The sequence below is a fragment of the Myotis daubentonii genome, chromosome 2 (genome assembly GCF_963259705.1).
Source record: "Myotis daubentonii chromosome 2, mMyoDau2.1, whole genome shotgun sequence".
Classification (NCBI taxonomy): domain Eukaryota; kingdom Metazoa; phylum Chordata; class Mammalia; order Chiroptera; family Vespertilionidae; genus Myotis; species Myotis daubentonii.
The window spans coordinates 194534634-194558331 of NC_081841.1; the positions used below are offsets into that span (position 1 = coordinate 194534634).

At 43.0% G+C, this 23698-nt stretch overlaps 1 protein-coding gene across 4 annotated transcripts in view; it reads right to left on the minus strand.

Annotated features, from left to right (window-relative positions):
• PSD3 (pleckstrin and Sec7 domain containing 3) overlaps positions 1–23698 on the minus strand; it is a 526912-nt gene that overhangs the window by 319913 nt on the left and 183301 nt on the right. For 3 of the 4 annotated variants that reach the window (XM_059685223.1, XM_059685224.1, XM_059685225.1), the window contains one exon: positions 9809–9917. The exons of the other annotated variant lie outside the window; for it this stretch is intronic. In XM_059685223.1, coding sequence (XP_059541206.1) covers positions 9809–9917 — 109 coding nt within the window. The remainder of the gene's footprint in view (positions 1–9808; positions 9918–23698) is intronic. 4 annotated transcript variants of the gene reach the window in all.

The following is a 23698-nucleotide window of genomic DNA, read 5'->3' on the forward strand; positions in this document are numbered from 1 at the left end:
CTGTAGCCATGTTCCCTCGCTAGGTTCTCCAGGTTCTCCAGCCAGGTTCAGCCACCAGGTTCTAGTCAGGTTCTCTTGCCAATTTCTGTAGTCAGGTTCAGTCCAGGATCTTTTGCCATGTTCTCTCCAGCGAAGTTCTTCTGTCTCTAGAGAACGTTCTGTGTAGGTTCTGTGTTCTAAGTTCTGTGTCTTGCTGTCTTGTTACATCTGTATTTATACCAGTTGATTCAATCCTATCAATCTCTATTATAAAGGTTAGGGCGTTTCTTATCTCCATTCCAGGGAGTAAAGATTATGTAGCTTAAGCATGATTGTTCGTAGTTAAAGTGATTAATTACCCGCCTGGCACTTAGTTAAGAGGTTTTATTCCCTCCCTAACTTCAGGGGAAAATCCCTACCTGGGGAAACAACCTTTCTCAGAGACCTTGGTTAAAACACATAGTGCCAAGAAGGTGAGCAAACATATCAAGAACAGCATGCCACATATGCCAGGTCCCTTGAAACAGCAAGCATGGACCAGCTCCCGGCAAATTCCCCCTTTTTTATTTTTTAAAAGCAGGCATTAAAAAGAAAAACCTGAAATGCTCTCTTGTATCCATTTTAAGAGTAGGATTGGCGCTTTCCGCTATTACCTGAGTCCTGTTCTATCACCCCAGGGTGAGCTTGCCAATCCTGCACTTTCCCGGGGTGGAAAGGCTGCAGTGGGGTTAAGGATAAGGCTCCTTGGGCCTACCTTCTCCCATGCCTCTACATTTACCTTTCCGGCACCTTTCCTTCCTCAGAAAAGCATGGACGTATTTCTTGTATAAAATGTTCTGTCTGACTGGGAGTAACCTTAACTCCTCTGCTAGCAAGCATATGTGTTAAAAGATCAATACGGAGTCTTTTTTCTTTAGACTCAGTATGGCACATCTTCTCAATCTAAGTTCTGTACTATCCACCTTCTTACCCTACTTATCCTCTGTAGGGGGGTTTGCAGCACCCTGGTGGAGTCCTATCCGTCCTGAATGTGGGGGTTCTCAATGGGGGGGGCTTACCTATGGGAATCCTGTTCCAGGGGTTCCCAAAGGTGTGGACGGAGTCGGCGAAGACTATCCACCCTCTTCCTATGGTGGAGTCCTATCCATCCCGAGAGTGGGGCTTACCTAGGGGAACCCTGTTCGGGCGCCAGATGCCGGGGTCCAGCCCCAGCGGGTCCAGGGGTCCCCAAAGGTGCGGACGGAGTCGGCGAAGAAGGAATGACACGGAGACAGCGTTCAGTTGATCAGCAGCCTAGCCAGGATCTCCAGCCAAGTTCTGGTCTCGATCTCCAGAGAGGTTCTGCTTCAGATCTCCAGCCAGGTTCTGTGTCCATGTTGTCTTGCTAGGTTCTCCAGCCAGGCTCCGTCCAGGCTCTCCAGCCAGGCTCAGTCACCAGGTTCCAGTCAGGCTCTCCTGTCAATCTCCGCAGTCAGGTTCAGTCCAGGATCCCCTGCCATGCTCTCTCCAGGCTCCGCCTCCAGGCTCCGAGGCCAGTCCCTGTCCAGGATTCTCCGGCATGCTCTCTCCAGCGAAGTTCTTCTGTCTCTAGAGAACGTTCTGTGTAGGTTCTGTGCCTAGGCTCTGTCTCTCTTGGTCCTGTCTTCCAAGCCCTGTCTCCTAAGTTCTGTTTTCTGAATTCTGTCCCTTTCTGTCTTGTTACATCTGTATTTATACCAGTTGATTCAATCCTGTCAATCTCTATTACAAAGGTTAGGGTGTTTCTTATCTCCATTCCAGGGAGTAAAGATTATGTAGCTTAAGCATGATTGTTTGTAGTGATTAACTACCCGCCTGGCACTTAGTTAAGGAGTTTCATCCCCTCCCTGACTTCAGGGAAAAATTCCTACCTGGGGAAACAACCTTTCTAGGAGAGGTGACCTTGGTTAAAACACAGCGCCAAGAAGGTGAGCAAACATATTAAGAACAGTATGCCATATATGCCAGGTCCCTTGAAACAGCAAGCATGGACCGGCTCCCGGCAGCTGACCATAGTTAACAATACTGTATTATATACTTGAAATTTGCTAAGGGAGTACATCTTAAATGTGCTCACGACAAAAAAAGGCAACCATGTGAGGTGATGGGTAGGCTAACTAACCTTAATGCAGTATTCATTTTATAATCTATACACATATCAAATCAGTACACCATACGCCTTAAACTTATACAATGTTATTTGTCAATTATAATAAAACTGAAGAGAAAAAGAATTATTCGGACTTCTGGGTCAGTATGGCAGTGAGACACAAGTTTTCCTCCCTCTCCTAAGTCCTACTAAAATGACAACAAATTTCAAAAGAAAATAAATTCATCACCGTGCTGACAAGAGGAGAAGCATTATTAAGCTTGAGACTTTAATGAGTTTGTCATACTAAAAGGGCTGGCACTATAACCACGAACAAAATAAAGCAGAAGCACAACCCAGACAGCCGCAGTCATCCTAACAGTGGAGACGCAGAGAAGCTAAAAGCCGAGAGTTGGCAGGTATCCATACCTGGAGTGGGAAGAACAGATGTCAATTGTAATTAACTGAAGAATTATAAAGAATTATCTGCAGAGCAGTGTCCCACATTGGCTCCCTCCACGCTCCCTCCCTACCCCAGAGGCTTGCTGGCATCAGGCACTTAGCCTGGGTATAATACAATAGGCAGCCACCCACTGCCCCTGTGCCAGTCTGCACAGCATACCTGGCCTCACTGAGAGTCTGCTCAGCCTCCTCTATACAGGGAAGAGGCCTGCTGGGGGACACTCGCCACACATACAGAGAAACCCCAGCTGTCTATATTTGAGAACTCAGTTTTTCATTCATGCATATGAATAGAAAAACAAACTCCCACAGACATTTGAGAAAAAACAGTGGCTTTCAAGAGAAGTCCCAAGACTTAATGAAACAGAACTGACCCTGGATGAAGCAAAAATTCCAGAAACAAAAAGTAATCTTGGAAAACAAATTCTAATTAATTCCTTAGAGAGATTCAAGATTATAATCTATAATAATAAAAGCATAATATGCAAATCGACTGAACAGCCAAACAGCAGAAAGACCGTCCAGACGACCACTCTATGACACGCACTGGGGCCAGGCCAGCCAAGGCAGGTGCGATGCGATTGGGGAGGGAGGATGGAAGAGGGATGCCCCCCCCCCCCGCCATCGCCCCAGGATCATCACCCCAGGATCATCACCCCGCAGAGAGAGGCCCAGGGCAATCAATCAAAGGGGGAAGGGGGGGGTGGCGGCAGACACAGGCAGCGCCATGCGGGTGCAGGTGGGGGGTGGGGCCAGCTGCCAGCAGCTGAGGGAAGCCCAGATCCCAGGTGCCAGCAGCCAAAGGGAAACCCAGGTACCAGCAGCCAGAGGGAAGCCCGGGTGCTGGCAGCAGGGGGAAGGAAGGCCTACCTTTGCATGAATTTCATGCATTGGGCCTCTAGTGACTCCATAAAAGAACAGACTGAATGAAAACTGAGTGATCGGAGAATAGGAAAGAGCTCTTGAAACTGTAAATATAATTATCAAAATAAAAATGTTACTAGAAAAAAGGTGAAAAATTAAGAGGCATCTAAGATTAATCCAATCCAGGAGTACCAACATCCATCTAGTAGTAATTTCAGAAGTAAAAACCATAAAAGGCGGGGGGGGGGGGGATAAAAATGTAATAGAACAAATGTTTCTAGATGTCACACCTCCTGACATGCCAGAGGGCTGGGTACGAGCACCCTTCAAAGGGTCCAGACAGAAGGAGCCGATCACGCAAGCCTCAGTCCAGTGGATGCTTACGGAGAGCGAAATGATGCTTCCGAGTTTTGAAGGGAAATGAGCTGAACCTAGACTTCAACGAAATGAGCAATGAAGCATCAAAACAAAATAGTCATATTCACACATTCAAAGTTTTAAGGATGTTATCCATCTCAGAATCTCTCCGAAAGTATTCCTAAAGGATATACTCCAGAAAAAAGAAAAAGACCCCAAGAATGTGGCATGGAATCCAAGAAGCAGTACATCTAATCAAGAATGCAATAAAGAATTTTGTCAAAGTCGAAGGAGAACGGCTGTATAAATGCCTAGAAGACTTAGGACACAATTCAGAACAAACTGTCAGAAGTTCCTAAAAAGAATGTCTTCAAGATGAAAATGAAGGGGCAGTTACAAATAATACCGTCGCGCCTGGTGAGGAAGGGAAGCGCTAACAGCCAAGCAGTGCACTGTGCGGTAAGCACGTGCTGCCCCCCCCTTACTCCTCCTCTCTGCTCTGGGGGCTGCGCCATCCCTTGAACGGCAGACGCTAAGGACATGCTTTCTTCACTGCGGGTCCAACTAGACTACTTGGATGCCGCATTCTGTATATTCTGTACATGTTGGTGTTTTAAAAAAATTTTTTTGCATCAACCTGAAGAGAAAGCACAAAAAGATTTTGTTACAGTTTCAGGACAGAATGTAAAAGTAAAGGTAAGACGGATGGAGGCTTAACATGGGGCACGAAAGCTGGAGGGGCGTGCAGAGCCACTGCAGTCTCCGTTTACATGAGAATGTCCTGAGTGACTCTTAGAACCAAGGGTTTCAGGAACAGGTTCAAATATTCATACTTAAAAACCATAAATATAACTAAGAAAAATTAAAATACAGCTTTTGGTATGGGGGAGTAGATAGAATATGTGAGCCAAATTCCCCCTTTGCCATATTACAGAATAGATGCTTTTTTAAATAGATAATAAATACAGATGTAAGTATATTATCTATGAGGCAACTACCAAAATAGGTTTAAAAACAAGAAAAGGAAGGAAGGAAGGAAGGAAGGAAGGAAGGAAGGAAGGAAGGAAGGAAGGAAGGAAGGAAGGGGAAAGGGAGGGAGGGAGGGAAGGAGGGAGGGAGGGGGAGGGGGGAAATGCAATAAGCAAAAGTCACTGCCACTGGGAAGGCTCCTGAGGTTGAGAGACTAAAGTGTGTGTCCGGGAGATGGGAAGCGGTGAAGCAGTGACTCGCTTTTGGCCATGCACACTTTTAGTCAAACTTACATTTTTCAGATTATACATGAGTATTATTTTGGTAATAACAACTTCAAATTCGTATTTAACATAAAAAAAATGAATGCTTACATCTGGGGGACTAAAGGCTAATCCAGTGATGGCGAACCTTTTGAGCTTGGCGTGTCAGCATTTTGAAAAACCCTAACTTAACTCTGGTGCCGTGTCACATATAGAAATTTTTTGATATTTGCCACCATAGTAAAACAAAGACTTATATTTTTGATATTTATTTTATATATTTAAATGCCATTTAACAAAGAAAAATCAAGCAAAAAAATGAGTTCGCGTGTCACCTATGACACACGTTCACAGGTTCGCCATCACTGGTCAGTCCCTTCCCCCCCAGTAAGTTGGGCACAGGTTAATAATTACTCGGTGCAGACGAGTGTGTGGGGAGGTGGGCGCTGAGGCACCGAAGAGTAAAGTCTGAACTGGCGCAATCTAGCTGTTAGGCACTTTGTTAAACAGGGATTTTAGTTTTGTTCAATGCTCTATCCCAAAGACCTAGAACAATGCCTGGCACAGAGCAACCCCTCATATATTTCCTGAATAATGAAGAAATGTGTGTGCACTTTTGGGTATGAAACACACCAATAAAAATCAGAAATAAATGCTACCAAAATGAGAACATATTGCTTGGAGTTATAGATGCTCTTTTTCCCCCTCCTTCCTCTCACTTTTCTACAGATAACATTTGATAAGCAGTGGGGGGGCGGGGGGGGAAGCAGGGAGTTTCGGTCCCTACCAAGTATAAACTCAATAATGTACACTTACCCCAACCATTTTTTTAAAATTTCACTATCCGTATTTTTCGTTTTCTGTACATTACATTTGGTTTTTGTTCAAATAGACATGTCTCTACTTCCTGCTTTCCTCTTTAACCACAATGGTTTCTTTTCCCTCTTTTATCTTTTAAACAAACCAATTTTACCATTTCAGGACATTCTATTATCTCTAGTCCTTGGTTCTGTTTCTCTACTTGTAGTGCATGCTGACTCCTTCCATAGAATTCCCTTCCTTTTCATTGTTTATACCATTTACTGTGAGCTCACAGATCTCAGGGATTACTGATTTATTTATTCATAGGGGAGCCCTCTGTGACCTGGGCTGTGAAAGGGTCCCTTTCACAGGGTGGTTTTGCACTGACTTTGGCACTAACTTGCAGGCTTTTACCCATCCAACACCAGTTTTGTGTCACTTTCTAGATTCACGTGAAGATACACTTGGACACTTGACCTCCACCCCACCTGTGCTGCAGGCTTGGGTTTCAATTCTACCTGAGTGACCCTCCCCCTGCCCTCGCCCCCCTCCCTCCCTGCCCTCACCCCCCAACTCTGTAAAACCATGGTGTCAACCCCCAGCCCCATCTCCTCCTCCCCTGGCCTCCACCATTTAAACTATGTGCCCTCAGGCACATTCTTTAATATCCCTGAAGTTCACTTCCTTTATCTTTAAAATGTTTATATATCAGTAGAGAACACGGGAGAGAGATTTTGTAAACTTCCCACTGTTCATATAAGAAGTTAGCGGATTCCTCTCCTTAGCATCCACAGGCCTGTCACTCCCTCACACCCTTTGGTAAGTCACCTGTTCCCCCTACAAGCTGAGGGAGGGACAGCCTCACTCTTCTTCAGAGGCTCCCTCAAGCATTTCTTTCTTCTGGACTTTGACCAAAAGAGACCAACCGAGCCTGGCACTGATGCTGCCTTAGGAACACTTCAAAGAGCGTACCTTCCCACAATGAAGCCACCCGTGTAGTCTACCTGAGTAGTTCAGAAAGCCATGCTGGCCATGAGCGCAGCAATCAGAGAGGAGGGGTGTGGTCAGAGGCAAGTCGGAAGGCATTGTCACCTACCCCCTAAAGAATACAGGCCTATGGTTAGCCCAGGTGAGGCTCCTACAGTCCCTCCTTTCCTCTCTGCATTCCACGAATGTTCTAACAGCTGACTGGAAGGGAAGAGGTGAACCTACCACTGGCGACTCGTCACCTCCTCATTGAGTCACAGCACAATTGACGTCCCACTCAGCCCAGAGCCTCTCCACAACTGCCAACTCTGCGCCAGCCCTGGAGAAGCTCGTGGAAGCTGCGGCCACCCCCAGGAAGCAGCAGAGAACAGACGCCAGAGAAGCATGGCCCCTCTTTCCTTGCACTGTACTGATGAACAGATAGTGAGAATTCAGATTTTAATTCCCAGCCACAGGACTCTTCCCACTGTCCACATGTTCTCCCATACTTCATCCAACACGCTAAGCGGTGGTCACTGGTTCAAGATCCCTGCAATAAGCATCAGCTTGCAAATAATCTTGACTCGTTTTCCCTGGAACCTCCCACCTGCACCCAGGTGAAGTCCCTGCTCAGTGGCAAAGTCTAAGGCTCTCTTCCTAGAGCAGCGACACTTTCCCTGGGCCTACCTGGGGATCATGAGCCCAATGAGCTCACTGATCTCGGTGATGCCACCCGAGTATCACTGTCAGCATTTCTACTTCTCCAGTGGCTGTTTCTGGCGCACTAAGATAGTTCAAATCCACTTACTTAACCCACTTTTAAAAATCCTGTGTGTGAAGAGGTATGTCTACCAATCAAAGTCAAACAGAAGCACTGTCCTTCTCTCCCTACTGCCTTTCCCGATGGTCTTCAAGTGGGAGCAGTGTTTTGCTGACCGATGAATGGTCTATGTAAGTCAACCTCAAGAGTATTTTTTAAATGATAAAAATGTGCCATCATTTTTTTGTGATAGCAAAAGACTTTCCAAAATCAATAAAAACTTGCATCTTTTATCCTCTTATGGTAAGCAACAGCATCTGTTGCCCATTCCAATTTCCTGATCAATCCATCTTGATTTATCTATCTAATCCAGTACTTGGCACTTCCTTTTCACATAACTGGGTAAAATGCAACTCCTTTACCCTGCCTTACAAGGCCCTACAAGATTCTGCCCCTGTCCTTTTTTATGTAATCCTCACTGGAGGATATTTATTCCATTGATTTTTAGAGAGAGTGGAAGGGAAGGAGGAGGAGGAGAGAGAGAGAGAGAAACATCGATCTCTGAGAGACATATCAACTGGTTGCCTCCCACATGCACCCCGAAAGGGGCTGGGGATGGAGCCTGCAACTCAGGTACGTACATGCCCTTGACCCGGAATCAAACCCTGCCTAGACCTTTCGCTCTAACCAACAAGCCAAACTGGCCAGGGCTGCCCCTTTCTTAACGGTTATCTTTCTAAACTTATCTCTCACTGATATGCTTTACAAACCAATCAGGCTAGTTTCCTCCCTGTTCCTCAAACAATTTATGTTTTCTGCCACCACACCCTTCCTCATAACATGCCCTGTCCCAGAGCTCTATCAGGATCCTAGTTATTAAGAACCAATTAACTTCCCCTCCTCCATGAGTCCTCACAAGCACAGCTGACAGTGAGCATCCCCTTCCTTCAATCACTCTCAGACACATTTCCCACCGGCCAAACAATAAGCTAAAGCGCAGGAACTGCATCTTCTACTTTGTACCCTCACAGTGCCCAGCACATACGTGCTCATTCAGTATATCTGGTCAATAAATGCATGCACATATTCACACCTGCAGAATAACATCACACAAAACAAGCAATACCAACCATTTTTACCAGGGCAGATAAGGAACGGGGGTTTAAAATGTCATTTTGATTTGCCTCCGGTACACAGGGAAAACTATGCAAAACCTATGAGTAAAGAAGAACCAAACTCCACCCACCAGTAAGTCAGAGGATATGCAGACATTGGATTTACATAGCAAAGTAAAAATCATGTTTTATCCAAGTCAAAACAAGCTTTATCAGCACAAAATCACCATGTGGCATTCCAAGTTAGGGCTATGTCAAGAAGGAGTATTGGAGTGAGTCTAATCAGTCTCCCTGTCTGAGAAATGGTGAATAGATGACTAACTGCCCCAAACCGAAAGCCCAGAACAGTTAGGGATTTATGGTCCAAGATAAATAGCAAATTGGGACCTGTGAGAAAACCTGAATGATTTTTTAAAATTAACTTAGCTGTTTTAAACTTTACTAACAGTCCCCAGCTATTGAAATATCTAGTAGACATTCATTATTAAGGAAAAGGGATTATTAAATGGCAGTGTATACACTGCATTCTTGATATACCCAAATATTTTGGGGTCCACTATATAATCCCACCGAACATATATCAAATGTATTATTTGACTTTTTCAACTGAACAACTACATTAGCTCACATTCCTTGTCCACCCAAAACAGAAATCAGTCTCGGACAGTGAGGAAAGTCAGGTCTGTCCTTCTGAACGTCATCTTCAAAGGTCAGGGATATGATGATAATAGCAGGAGCCAACACTTTTATAGCAGTTACTACATGCAGAGTGTGGTTCTGAGAGCCTTACATATGTCAATTTACTTAATCCTCAAAAGAATTCTGAGACACGCTTCACTATAATCTTCTTTTCCAAGTAGAAAAATAAGCCACAAATACATCAGATAACTTACTCACGGTCACACATCCCATAAGTTACAAGGCCAGTTTCAAATTCCAGAAGTCTAGCTCCAGAGCCCAGGCTCCTAATCACACACAATATCCCTTTCTTAATTCCCGAGACATGCTAACACTCCCTGATGTAGAATTCAGAAATGCAGGATGTGACCCTTGTAGTCTGTTCTAGGTGATTTCAAATGGGTGCTTGAAGCATTCACAGCTCCTGAGATTTTCCACCCTCTAGTTTAATCAGTGACTTGAAAGAGGAGGGAAGGGAAACACTTACTAGTATCTGGAGTTTTCTCTTCAGATTTGCCAAATAAAAATTCATATTTGGCCTTGGCAACACTCTGGGAATGTGCTGATGCATTGTTAACCCAAACAAACGTCTCTGCCTGCAAAATCAGAAAACAAAGGCATAATTAAAATACATCCTAAAGCAAACCGACCAATAAGAAGTTGGTTAAGCAATGACTTGCTACAGTGCTACACAGCCACTAAACATGAAACACACCCTGCCAGAAGTCAGAACGCAAGAGGATGACTACAAGATTACAACTATGTAAGAAAAGATAAACACATGAACGTGGATGAGGAAATAAAAAAGCATGAAAAGTTTGGCTTGATTGGAAGGCAGAATTATGGTAGAATTTTTTAAAATTAGGTTTACATTACTTTTTTTCGATTAGACAACTGTGTTTTATTTTTAGACAATTCATTTTCCAAACATTATCTTACCCACAGCCCAAAGCAGGAACATTTCTGCTATGTGTGGGATCTGCTAAAGTGCGCCAACAAAAAGGAGTCTTTCCCCAAAAAAGACCACATTTTTATTTAATCCGGAACCCCATTCAGCCAAACAAGGCATGGAAGTGCCCAGCATCCCATTCACTCTAACTGTTTTAAATTTGAGATTTGTCCCAGTGGCCGCTGGCATTCTTAAAAGTTGCTTATTTGAAAGAAACATTACACAGGTGACTGTGAAAGTAGTTCATGCCTTGATTCTGAATTCCTACAATCTTCTTCCTCGTTGCTTTAGACAAATGACACAAAACGGAAGGCCTCTCTTCTCTGGACTACGATTGATTAAAAATAAGTAATAAAGTAGAAATTTCAAAACATAAAGAAAGTTGACCTAGTCCACTCTGCTTCTTTCCGGTCCAGACATTGCCCACACTGGTTTCTACCCTCTAATGAGACATGTTTCCCATGTCTGTGCAGCAAATGACCATTCACTTTAGGAGAGGGGGATATGAAGAGTTTTATCAGCAACCAGGCAACTACTTCAAAGAGGGAAACTTATGGCATCTGTTGTATCCTTTGTAGCAGAAATGATGTGACAGTAGTGAGAAGGCCCATGATGGGGCTGTGATGAACCCCTCACCCCACTGCAGGCTCAGTGGGCAGGCCTCTCTTTGTTCTTGTACACTGATATCAAAGAGCTAACTTGTACAATTTTGAGATTGTCAATTTCTTAAAATAGCTCTATAATCACTTAATGTTCATAATGTGTAAAATACATCTTTGGGGGGGAAAAAGGTGCACACTCCTTTTGGGGTTACATGCTTGATAATCACAGGTCTTTAATTACCCTTTTCCCAGTAGAGAAGAAATATTAAAATTTTGTGTTTAGGGAACTTCGGGCTGGTAAAAAGAGGAACTTGGTGTCCCAATTTAGGTAGGTTAGTTAGGGAAGACCCTCTAAGGAACTAATACCCGCAGAGTCTGGAAAGATGAGAGGCTGGAGAAGGACAGAAACATCCATGTAAGCAGCCAATCCATGATTCTCTCTCATCATTGACGTTTCTCTCTCTCTCTCCCTCTCCCTTCCTCTCTGAAATCAATAAAAATATTGAAACAATAAAAACTCACTCACTCAAAACCAAGACTTCATTTCAACATTCACACTCCACGTCTTGTCCAACCCCATCTGCTCCTATCACTCAGCAGAAGTCAGGCCCATGGAAACAGGGCACCACACATGCCAACTTCAGTGCGGGCAGGGACTAGCAGCTCAGTGCTAAAGCTACGAAAGGCAATGGTTAGGTGTTACAGGTCTGAAATGTGTCCCCAAAAATTTACATATTGAAGCCCTAAACCCCGTGCCTGCAATGTGATTCTACCTGGAGACAGGTCAATAGGGTCATTAGGATGAGCCCTAATCCAGTATGACTGGTGTCCTTATAAAAAGGCCACAGACACCCAGAAGGAAGAGCATATGAAGAAACAGGGAGAAGGCGGCCATCTGCAAGCCAAGGAGAGAGGCTGCAGAAAACACAACCCCTGCTGACAGCTTGATCGTGGACTTCTAGGCTCCAGATCTGTGGAAGTTATTTTTGTTCTGGCTGTCTAAGCCACCCAGTCTGTGGTTCTTTATTAATGCCGTCTAGTAAAGTGACACGGTAGAGAAAGCTAAAGGAATAGGAAAGGAATGAGAAATTGTTTAAGATGACAGGTAATTTAAATCCTGGTAAAAGGGAATACAGAACCCATCCAAGTCACACCACAGAATACTCAAAGGGGAGGTGGGGAGAGGAGTGACTGACACAAGTAGGACTGGTGAAAAGGAATGGTTATCAGTTATATCCTAGATCCCTTCCTCTACTCCATTAGGCAATGGCACCTCCCCACCCAGGCACAAGAATAAAGCTTTATTCACTGGAGAGATTTTCCAAAGAACACCTGGCCTGAGGACACCAGGCACAGCTGATACAAGGGTGCCACAGTGGATGGGGGATTCGTTTGCTGGTTGAGGTGCTTTGGCTGCTCTCAAGCAGCCTATGGAATGCACCCTACACTTGACCCTGCAGGCAGGAGATCTGAAGAGCTTCCTCTGCAGAATGCAACCTACCCAAGAAGACCCAAATAATTAAATCAGGGGCCACTAACAAATGCCTAGCCAGATCCTCCTATAGTGAAGCCTGGAACTTCCAACTGGCTATTTAGAACTCACATTATATTCCTTAACTTTCATGACGGCAATGTGTTTTGAAAATTACAGGCCAGTTACTTAGAAGAGTATTCTTCAGCTTCCGTTTGTCGTTACATTCCCTGATGAAATTCAGATTATGAATCTTTTACAGGGCTATCCCAAAAGTGATGGTGCTCTCTTTGCATCCTATTAGAGGTTCCGGACTTTAATTTGCCCCATTACTGATCATAGTCACTTTGATTTGCCAGGCTTCTCCACTGCCAACTTAAACTTTTCCTCTTTGTCATTAATTAGATGCTGTGGAAAGACACTTAGAAACTAGAAATATCCTGCTCCTCATTGGACTTTCAAATTGTAAGTTTATTTTATCAATATGGACTGAATTTACTATTTTATCCAATGGGTTGTAATCCACTATTTATTTCAGTGTCCGAAATGCCTAGTGGAAGCTCTTTCTAGCTGGCTTCGGTGTCTTTTTCATATGTCTTCATTATTCTCTGAACACTTCTTTACTTTCTGGTAAAGTAGGATGCTCCAGGCTTCTTCTCTCTGGAATCAGCCTTTTTTTTTTTTTTTAAATAAAATAAAATATAATAAAAACTTGGTCCCTTTTAGTGAAGAATATTATTTGGGATTTAGATACAAGAACTAGACATTGGGTGGTCAGGTATGCTCATTGCTATTTGTTGGGCGGGAGTGGGGGGGCGGGGAGGAGAAAGGGAGTACCTGCTCCTAAACCAGCTCAAGGGACAGAGATAGGGAATTTAAACACACGTACACCCACACTTGCTGAAGGCCGAATAAGGGCCTCCCAAGATGTCCACATCCTAATCCCTAGAACCTGTGAATGTTGTTTGATGTGACAAAGACTTTGAAGATGTGATTTCGCTTCTTGATATGAGATTATCCTGGATTACCTGGGTGGGCCAAGATTTGAGACAGAAAAAAAGAAAGTCAGAGGAAAGCAGAGTGAGGGGAAAGATACCATGCTATTAGAAGGAGAAAGGGGCCTAGAGCCAGGGAATGCAGCTCTAGAGGCTGGAAATGGGAAAGAAAGGATTCTCCCCTGGAGCCTCCAGAGGAACCACTGCCCTGCTGGCACCCTGCTTTTAGCCCCTGACACTCATTTCGGACTGCTGGCCTCCAGAGCTCTAAGGGAATCAATTCTGTTGTTTTAAGCCACCAAGTTTGTGGTACTTTTATTATAGCAGCCACAGGAAACTAATACAGACACACAGAGAAATTTACATACAAATATATATATATAATGTTCACTTCTACATCTATCTAATAAAAACACCAGGAGTTCACATGCATATTTTTCCAAAGTATGCTTCTGCTGCTTTCAAATATAAATAAGTGTGTGTGTTTTTATTTTTTAAATGAGTGTCTTTAATGAAATAACCATTTAACGAGTAGTTTCTATTCCACCTGTATTGTTTCTTGTTATTGCAGTTCATCCAAATACACTTTGCTCTTCCACTATAATTAAATTTTTATTGCTGAAAAACAAACAAAACATCAATTCCTTTAGGCTATAAAGAAATTCATATCCTGTCATGTGCAGCATTTTTCCCTTTAAAAATATATTTGACATATGCCTGCATATAAACAAGCAGAAAAAAAACATGGGTGTTTGAGAAGAAGGCCAACCCCTTCTTCTCAAACATGTTTAATGTAAAATCCCCTACAACCAGCCCCTACTCCCCTGTTGGCTACCTGGATTGATCTTCCAAAGCCAAGTGCAATTGGGACAGAGAGCATCTGAAGAGTAGAAAGAGGCCAGAAACAGCCAGGAGACAAATAAGGTAACAGAAAGGCCAAATCTTTGACTTTTAAAGGTTAGAAACAGCATGAAAACCCAAGGGCAGAACAGGAAATGCGGCTTCCAGACCAAGGAGAAGACAGCAGGACACAGACTCGTTCCTCCCTACTCACTATCCAGCCCTGCTGCCAGCCTGTTCCCACTGTGTGAGCACAGAGAGGAGAGCTGAATTCATGGCCCTTTTAAAAGCCCCTGGAGGTCCATTCTCATCTTCCCACCAGCTGCTGTCCGTTCACTCAGCCCATTTCCTGAAAGCATACTCCCCTGGGCTGGGCAAGTGGGGGTTCTGGTGCTCCTCCAGGCTCCGAGCTGGGAAGCCAGCCCAAGGGGGGTGGCAGGGGGCTCCAGAGCAGAGAGAGAGAGTCACCAGCTGCTTCCCATTGCCAGGCCCCTGAAGTCAGAGGGAAGGACATAAAAGGAAGCCCCTGGCTGACTCCAGGACCCTTCCCTTGGTAGTCTGCATCCTGGAGACATGTTAGTTGTCTTCAGACCCAGAGGGAAGATTCTATCTCCTTCTAGGAACTGTGCCTGCCCCAGGCCAGACTCCGAATCCAAAATACATTTGACTTATTATAAATGGTGATAGTAGCTTTATTTTTTTTGGAGTTTGATGTAGAAAGTTAGGGACTTGGAAACTAGACAATAAACATTCCTTTGTAACAAAGCCTCCAATAAGACAAAGGTCAAACAAAGGGATCGAGTTTCCCTCTCAGCTCCTTCCCTAAGGCACCAAGTCACTAGAGCAGTGGTTCTCAACCTTGGCTGCACATTAGAATCACATGGGAATCTTTTTAAAATACTGATTTCTGAGATTTTAAAAGGATTTTAAAAAGATTCCTAGGTGATTCTAATGTGCAGCCAAGGTTGAGAACCACTGCACTAAAGTGTTGGAGAGCTTCATAAGAATTTAAAAGAAAATTACCAACCAAATAGTATTAGTTCACAGTCTACCCTCTGTCTTTCCCACCATTTGACAATTAGTAATGACAGGTAGATAAGCCCTTCCACCCAGAGATGAAGGTGTGAGTTTAGTCTGTCTTGTCTCCTACCCACTACCTACCTTTTTCACCTTCCTGGGCTTTGGTAATGTCTAAAACACATAAATAAAGACTCTGGGCTCTCACTCAGAAGGCTGGAGCTTTCCACACACAGGGCACACTGGGGATTCAAAGTCAGGTGACACGGGAAGACTGAATTGCCACAGAGAACTTTAAAAGTCAGCCCCCCCAAAAAATAAAAAATCCTATTTAATAAAGAGGTAATATGCAAATTGACCCACACACCCTCACAAGATGACCAGGCCAGCAGGGGGATTAGTGAAGGACAACCAAATGACTGAACAGCAGGCTGCGTGGGGCGACCAGGTCGGGGGGGGGGGCGGTGTTGTGAAGGGTGACCAGGCCAGCAGGGGGGGGCAGCTGGGAGCAACCAGGCCGGCATAGGGGGGCAGTTAGGGGCGACCAGGCTGGCAGAGAGGGGCAGTTGGGAGCGACCAGGCCGGTGGAGGGGGAAAGGGGATCAGTTGGGAGCAACCTGGCTGGCAGGAGGGGGCAGTTAGAGGCAACCAGGCAGGCAGGCAAGTGAGCAATTAGGAGCCAGCAGTCCAGGATTGTGAGAGAGAGGTCCGACTGCCGGTTTAGGCCCAATCCCTGGGGATTGGGCCTAAACCAGCAGTCAGACATCCCCCAAGGGGTCCCAGATTGGAGAGGGTATAGGCTGGGCTGAGGGGACACCCCCACCCCCATGCACGAATTTCATGCATTGGGCCTCTAGTAATAAAATAAAATAATAAAAGTCAGCCCAGCATAACCAGGATCCCTCTGAGGAAATCAACCAGGTTTTGAATCGGTGACATTACCAAGTGCTCCTCTATGGATTCAAGAAAAGGAGGACGGTTAGGCCCTAAGAAAACAAATGCCAAGCAAAACAGAGAAGATGGCATCATGTTAAGTGTTCATACATATTTTTGCTGAATCCTTATAAACTCAGCAACTTCAAAAAAAGCCGTGAAACCTTGGCAGAAATACCACAAAGAAATTATGTCCACTAAGTGTCAGCCTGATTCACCTAAAGCTAAGCTTTGCAAAAATACAAATGCATCTTTAGTTATTTCAAAGGCTCTAGCACTTTGACAAGAAGAAAAAATAGGTGTTAGATGTGAAGTCAACGTGGGAATCATGAGAGTTAAGTTTATTCCCCTTAACTTGGAAGTCAGCTCTGCGTGGCTATGGGTTTTAGTGAAACAGTCGTACACAGGACTGGATCTCACAAATCAGACATGCTAAAGATTGTTCACGATTAAGGTAAGAAAATCCACCTTAACTTTATTCTTCCTCAAGGATATATGTGAGTGATTAAAGAAAGTAATCCAACATTCTTTTCTCCTTGTGAAGTATTTACCCAACCTGCGTGTAGGGAGAAAAAAAGGCCTCTGGACAAACACAAACATTCTGAAAGTCATAAAATCCAGGCAATAATTTAAGCTAAAATAGCACAGGAAATATCAGGATTAATGTAATCATTGTACTAATATCTACAGGAAAATATATAGTCCACCTAAACCTTACCAAAGCAAAATATCTCCAAGCACGTGTCCCTTTGAAAAACAAACGGTCATGAGTTTGGTATCACAATGAAAATCAGAAGAGTCAGGTCACACACACTCCAGCAACACCCCCCTCCCGCCCCCGCCCAACCGGGAAGCTTCTGGTTTTGCCCATAAGACCTGAGTCCTCACCATTCAGCACCAAGCACTTCAGCCCTGGCAGTTAACAGATGCCATTATGAAGAAACGGACATGAGCTTTTACAAGACACAATCTATTCACTTACAAGTCAAAATGAGTACACTTCTTGAAGATAACTGCTTACATAACATGCTAAAAGGAAGTCATTCTCTGAGGACTTCTAGGTCCCTCACCGGGAACCTCAGGTTGTCCGTGGTGCCTGACAGTTCTCAACCTCACCCCCAGCAGCTGGTGATCTAAGAGGTGTCTTGTTCAGACTCATGCTTGAGAACGATAACATAGGAGTGAAACACCCTGGAGCAGTATCTCTGCTGGTCCAGGCACAACCTGCAACAGAGCACCCGGGATGCTTGTGGATAAACTACAGACTGCTGAGCGAGGCCCACTGAGTCTGATTCGAGAAGTGGTGTGGGAGAACCTGGATTTTTACCTAAGTCCTGCAGCTGATCCGTAGGCATGCTGAGAGCTGCTATTCTGGAGCTCTGTGGGGATACAACTGACTCCTCAAAAAGCTCACAGCAAGGAATAAAGCCCATCCCTCAGGTCACTTCCACCACCCCTACAACACAAACACAACCACAAAATACCCCGGAAAATTCAACATCAATTTATTATTTGTAAAAGAAGCCTTAGCAAACTAGGTATACACAGAAACTTACAGAATCTGATAAAGGCATTACCAAACAATCCCACAGTAAGCATCTTACTTAATGGTGAAATTCTCCTACATGTCCTATAAGCAAACAATACAAAGGAGTTTAGTGGTGATTCTTAACCCCTTGTGGGAAGATAACCCCTAAAATATATCCTACCTATGATTTCAGGGTATTTCATGACATCATACACTCAGAACTTCCAAGGCCAGAAGTTTCCAAGAATTCCAAATGAAGAAGCCTTGAAATAAGGGTCAAAAAAAAAAGGTATAAAATAGGAATCCTGTATTGTACAGTAAGGTTTTTTAAAATTGTGTAAAACAGGAATCCTGTATTCTATAGTACTATCAGATTCATGGTACTAAAATAAAACTATATACACTCAGTGTTCAAAACATTTGAATGGATCCTCAGCCTACAAAATAAAGCCCACACTCTGCAGCCCTGAACAGTCTGGCTCCAATCTCCTTTTCCGGCATTTACCTTGCATTCTTCCACGGAACTAACCAACAGTATTCCTCTCCTCGGTGTTTGATGCCTCTGACTCCACCAACCTTGTCCTCCACCCTCTTCTCCAAGCTCACTTGCAACCAAGAGAGAAATGGGAGTCAGGACATCATCTTTGTTACTGATAGAGCTGCTCAGAAAAAATGGCCATAGATGGATGACAAGAATGGGCAGACTTCCCCAGCCAGTCACAGGCACAGCTAGACAATGCCAGGCCAGCCCGGCAGGGCCTGACTCTGAACAGAGAGGCCCACCAGGCGTGGAGAAGAGGCTCTTCATTCTCTCTCCCCAGTTCACCAATCAGATAAGTCATTCATTCCTCTTCCCATGGCGGTTCCTGAGCCCAGACAAATGTAGGCTGCCTCACTGATACTCACCTCTTTTTTTTTTTTCCCCAAGGCAAAGTACAAGTCCCACCCTGACCTAAAACCATCCCATCCCAGACATCATTTATCACATTATCCTTTCCTTGGAATCCCCATAGCACTTGATGCCTGTGCTACTCTTTTGAGTAGCACATTTACAACAGTAACACTTATACATACTGATGAGTAGTCTATCAAGATAAAATAGACAATAAGTCCCCTGATACCAGGACTCTGATTTATCTCTTTGAATTTTCATCATTTAGATGCATGCCCTAAACAAAGACAACGTTCAATTATCCATTGATTTTGAGAAATTATTAATGTTGGAATGTGGAGTGTAGTCTTTGATAGGTAAGAAGGAATCCTAATTAAGGGAGAAATATGATCAGGAGGTGTTTTCTGAAGATTAACAGTCAATGGCATGTCTGGTTAGAATAAAAGATACAAAGAAAACACAGGACAAAAGTTAAAAGAGAAGAAGCAAGAGAGAGAACTACCGTTATTAGGTGTAATTTGCAAAAGAGTTCTTTGAAAGAGTAATATATTAAAGAAGAAATCATTTTAAAAAAATGGAAAGCTGTCCAACAAAGACAACTGAATAAAAACAAATAATGACAACAGATTAGGAAACGCATAAAGGTTGCCATGGGTCACTGGGTGATAATAAACTGATGTTTCCATGATATTGGTAACATACCAGGGCTGTTATAAATGCGAGGTAGTAAGTCATTTTTTTACTCTTTCTATGTAAAACCCACAGATCCTAATTAGATAGATCCTTATTAGAGGTCCAAATCGACCTGAAAAGAATAATGAAGATGACTCCAGGAACTGAAAACGAGACTTCTGGAGGGAGTAAAAAAAGCTTAGGGCAAATATAAAAATTTGTTTTTCCTGAGGGATAATCATACTCTTGAAGAGTAGGAGTTAAAGAGAATACAACAGACATTTTACAACTCCACTGAAAAATGGAGAAATTCAACAACAGAGAAATTTTAGCTAAATATGAAGGAGAAACTCTCTAAACACAAACAATGTTAATGGAGCAATGGTAGAAAAAATATTACCTTTTTAAATTAGTTAACTCAATACTTGGAGTCCATATAGTTGTCAACACAATGGAATAGCAATACATAACAAAGAGAAGGTTGCGTTTTGAGCCATCTGAAGACTAAAGAAGACAAAGACAACAACAAAAACAAGCCATAAAAATTAAATATATACATAAGGTTTTTGTAGATATAGTCCTTGAGAGAGGTCTTTAAAATTCCCATCAAGGTAACTTATTTGTCCTGAGTCAAATAGCATGATAAATCAGATATCTAACAAAAATATCCTGGTCAAGGGTGGCTATGCTTCCTTCAGCGCTCAGTGCTCACTCCCTCAAGCCCATGAGAAGACATCACTCGCATTCTGGATGAAACTATGTAAAATCTACACTACTTGCATTGTGCAGAAATCATATATTAGTCTCAAAGTGAAATAGGTCAACTAGGATTCTTAAAACTATGCCACTCCTATCGAAAATGTCCTTAAAATTTTTCTCCAACATTAAAAAACTTAGAAATTTTTGGTTTGCCTTAAAGTTATGAATATATGACAATACAGGGGAAGAAATTGAGTGAGGGGAGAATAATGTCATTTGGGGGGAAAATGACAAATCACATTGCTAATGCATCTCCAGTGAGATGTCTGTTTTTTTAACTTAGATTTTTAGATTAGTCCTAAGGTGAGAATGGAACAACTTTGGAGTTATTCCAGTTATTCCAGGGGATGCCTGAATCCTTCCATAGCCCCTCAAGTTCAAATACCTCCAATTGCTGAAGAATTGGTTAGCATATTTTTTCTTAATGTTACTTATGATTACAAACTATTAAGCTAAGCACTGTGCCGAGAACTTTATATACCGCATCACCTTTTTCTTTACAAGCACCTGAGTTCTAGGTTCTCCTGTCACTCCGAGCTGGAAGACAAGGAGATACAGAAAGACAAGGTCATATCAGGCAACCAGTGGAGCCAAGATTGGCCATGATTTTTGAAGGTTCTGTTTAGACACCATATATATTCCCATACATTACGAACCAAAGAACTTAACCCTCTTAATTTCTGCTTCTAAAACAAAAATGTTCCTTTAAAACTTTCCTCATGTACATAACAGGTTCTCTAAGGTTTCTGTGTTACAGATTCCAGTTTATGAACTTAAGGTTTTTTTCCCTTATCTTATCCACACATAACTAGCAATAACTAAAATTCAAAGCATCAAGACAAATTCAGTTATCCTTTTTACAAATTACTCAGAAGGGCAGTTTGAAACCATCAAAACATTTAAAAATTAGAACCAATGATTAGTTCCTTACATTATCTTGCCCAGGCATCTCTGTTACATAACACAGCTAGGAGCAAATAAGAATAAGGGGTGAGAGAAAATAAAGAACAGTAGCAATGTTTCAGGTATAAACAATTTATTAACAGTACTACAATTTACTGAAATAGCAATATTTTAAGACTTTGCTTACAGCTAAAATAAAGAGGCCACATTATTGAAACAGGAAGCAAATATGTCACTGGAGAAAGTAGAGGGTATCAAGCTGGCTGTCGGATGGGTCCATTCACGCTAGGTATTCCATATATACACTATTTGCTTGCTTCCTCTCTATGAATGTTAGTGCCTGCTTCACATAATGTAGCCCAAATAAGTAGGCCTACTTTATGTATGGAGAAAATAAAACTTACAAAAAATATGGAATTTATTTTAGCACTTTCTCCAAAAAAAATGTAATACCTCATTAAGAAAAGAGCACATTTATGCATAGTTCCTACCTGCATGTGCCTATAGGCAAAATAGCTTAATTAAAATAGGTTCTAAGAAATAATTTTTTTAAATTCTAATTAATAACTCTTGTTGCATTGCACAAAACTCATGCTTTCCTCCTTAAAACCTGAGGCACTTTTTTACTCCAAGAACTGGGTTGCCTCAGAACTAATTCATAGTGCAGGCATTGATTTTCTCCTTACTGTGATACCTCCTGAGCAATCAAGGACTCTTAACGTCTCTGTGGCAAGGTCTCCCTTCATCTCCAAAGCAGCGAAATGTCGAGTGGCTAGAACTGGCTGTTTTTCCCCAGAGAGGCACAAAAGACTCCTGTGTCTACAATCTTCTCAACCCAGCGCCAGTGGTCTCCTTTCTACATCCAAGCCACCACCCCTTTCACATATTTTGAAATTCAAAGAGAACATAATATTATAAACAAAGTGACACAGATTTCTTCATGGGGCTATAGGACAGACTTATTATTATAACTAATGTTGCTTTTAGGTCAGACTTTTTTGCTTTTACAACCCTAAAATGTTTTCCTAAATCCCAGCCCTACAGTGTTTAAAACAAACCACTAAAAACAATCTGCATGGCCAACTTATTCTTCATTGAAGCTCAGCTCACAAAAAAAAAAGGTTCATTCATGTTACAAAGCTATTTTTAAATGTGCCTAACTCATTGCTTAGCATCCACTAACAAGTACGCATTATACTTCAGTGGAATTTTAAAAGTTTAAAATTATATTTCTCCCAGCTCATTTCCACCTCCCCCAATTCTGCCATCCTGAATATCAACATTATTTTAAACTTTGCTGTTTTCTATTAACAGTAGCTTCATTCATTGGCCGTTCAGATAAGCCTTTCTGAGCGCTCTGGCATCTGACTTTTCAATTCAGCCACAGCAGTCAGGCCTTGGCTACCTCAAGATGTATGAGTACATCCTGCCAAAGCCCAAGGGAAGTTTCTCCAACTGAAATCCGAGAGACCTACCATGGACAGGAGGCTCTGCCCTTCAGGAGCCAGCATCCCTCCTGGGCCATTCACACAAGGACAGTGGGCTTCACTGGCCAGGCTTCGTTCTCTCTCACCCCATCGCCCCTCCTCGGCACATCCCCTGGGGAGCATGCACATCAGGTGGCCAGAAAGACAATTTACTACTCAAGTAGGGCACAAGGTTTAAACTGTGCTCTAAAAAATTACAGCCTCCTGTTTTTGCAGACTTGAGGCTGCAAAATGCAGTAAGAGGTCTATAGAAAAAGTGTCCAACCCAACAAATTGACCAAGAATTCTGGTCAATTTGCAGGATTCTTGAGATGGATGGCAAGTTAAAACATGTGAAGCCAACAGGCCGACTCTTCATTCTGACATATGGATACTAACACACCTACTAAATGGGCCTCAAGCTTAATAAGGCACTTTACTGTTTAAAGCAAAATGTGAGCACAATAAATGGAAGCTTCAGAGCAGAGTAAAAGGCCTGCCTGGGTGAAACTGCATGTCATAGAACACTTGGTGTTTTTCATGCCCGTTTCTCCCAGGGAGTTTAAGGCATATTAGTAGCAGGATCTCATTAATCCTTACAAAACCTGATGAGGGAAGTAGGCAGCAAGTATTTTAATCTCCCTTTTTAAAATGAAAAGAAAAAAAAGTGCTATGCCACTTTTCCCAGGAGTGCAGCTGGCACACGGTCCCACAGTCCGGGAAACAGCTGACTGGACAGAGTAGAATGGAGTACTCCGGGCTATTTTCAAGGAAGTACTTCTCACTGAGATAAGATGGACTTCATTAAGCAGCTGTATATTATGTACTTTCCAAATGGACTGCCACTCCACTTCTCACAAAGTTGTTACACTCTACACTACCCTGTCAAATAAAGTAGTTATTCGTGTGTGTGTGTGTTGTTGTTGTTGTTAATTCTCACCCAGGGATATTTTTCCATTGATTTTTTAGAGAGGAAGGGAGGGGGAGAAACAGAAAGAGAGAAACATCGATGAGAGACACAACAATTCCAATCTACTTCCCTGACCCAACCCATTCCAGGCAGATGGGACTACATCTTTTCATAAAGGCTTCTCTTCGGCTTATTTTTCCCCCACACAGGCTCTAAAACTTAGAGTTGGATTCTACCTCAGACCTTCTACAAAAGTATCCTAAAGATTACCAGGGTAAATGATACATCCATGTGAAACCTAGGCAACATCCAAAGCCACGCAATGTGCTCATCTGACTCCCTGCAGAACGTGTAACACAGCAGGTTCGCCCTGCTGAAGTCCTTCAGTAAAAGCGCCTTCCTCCTTTGACTCCCAGGACAGTGTTCTCTCTACTGTTTCA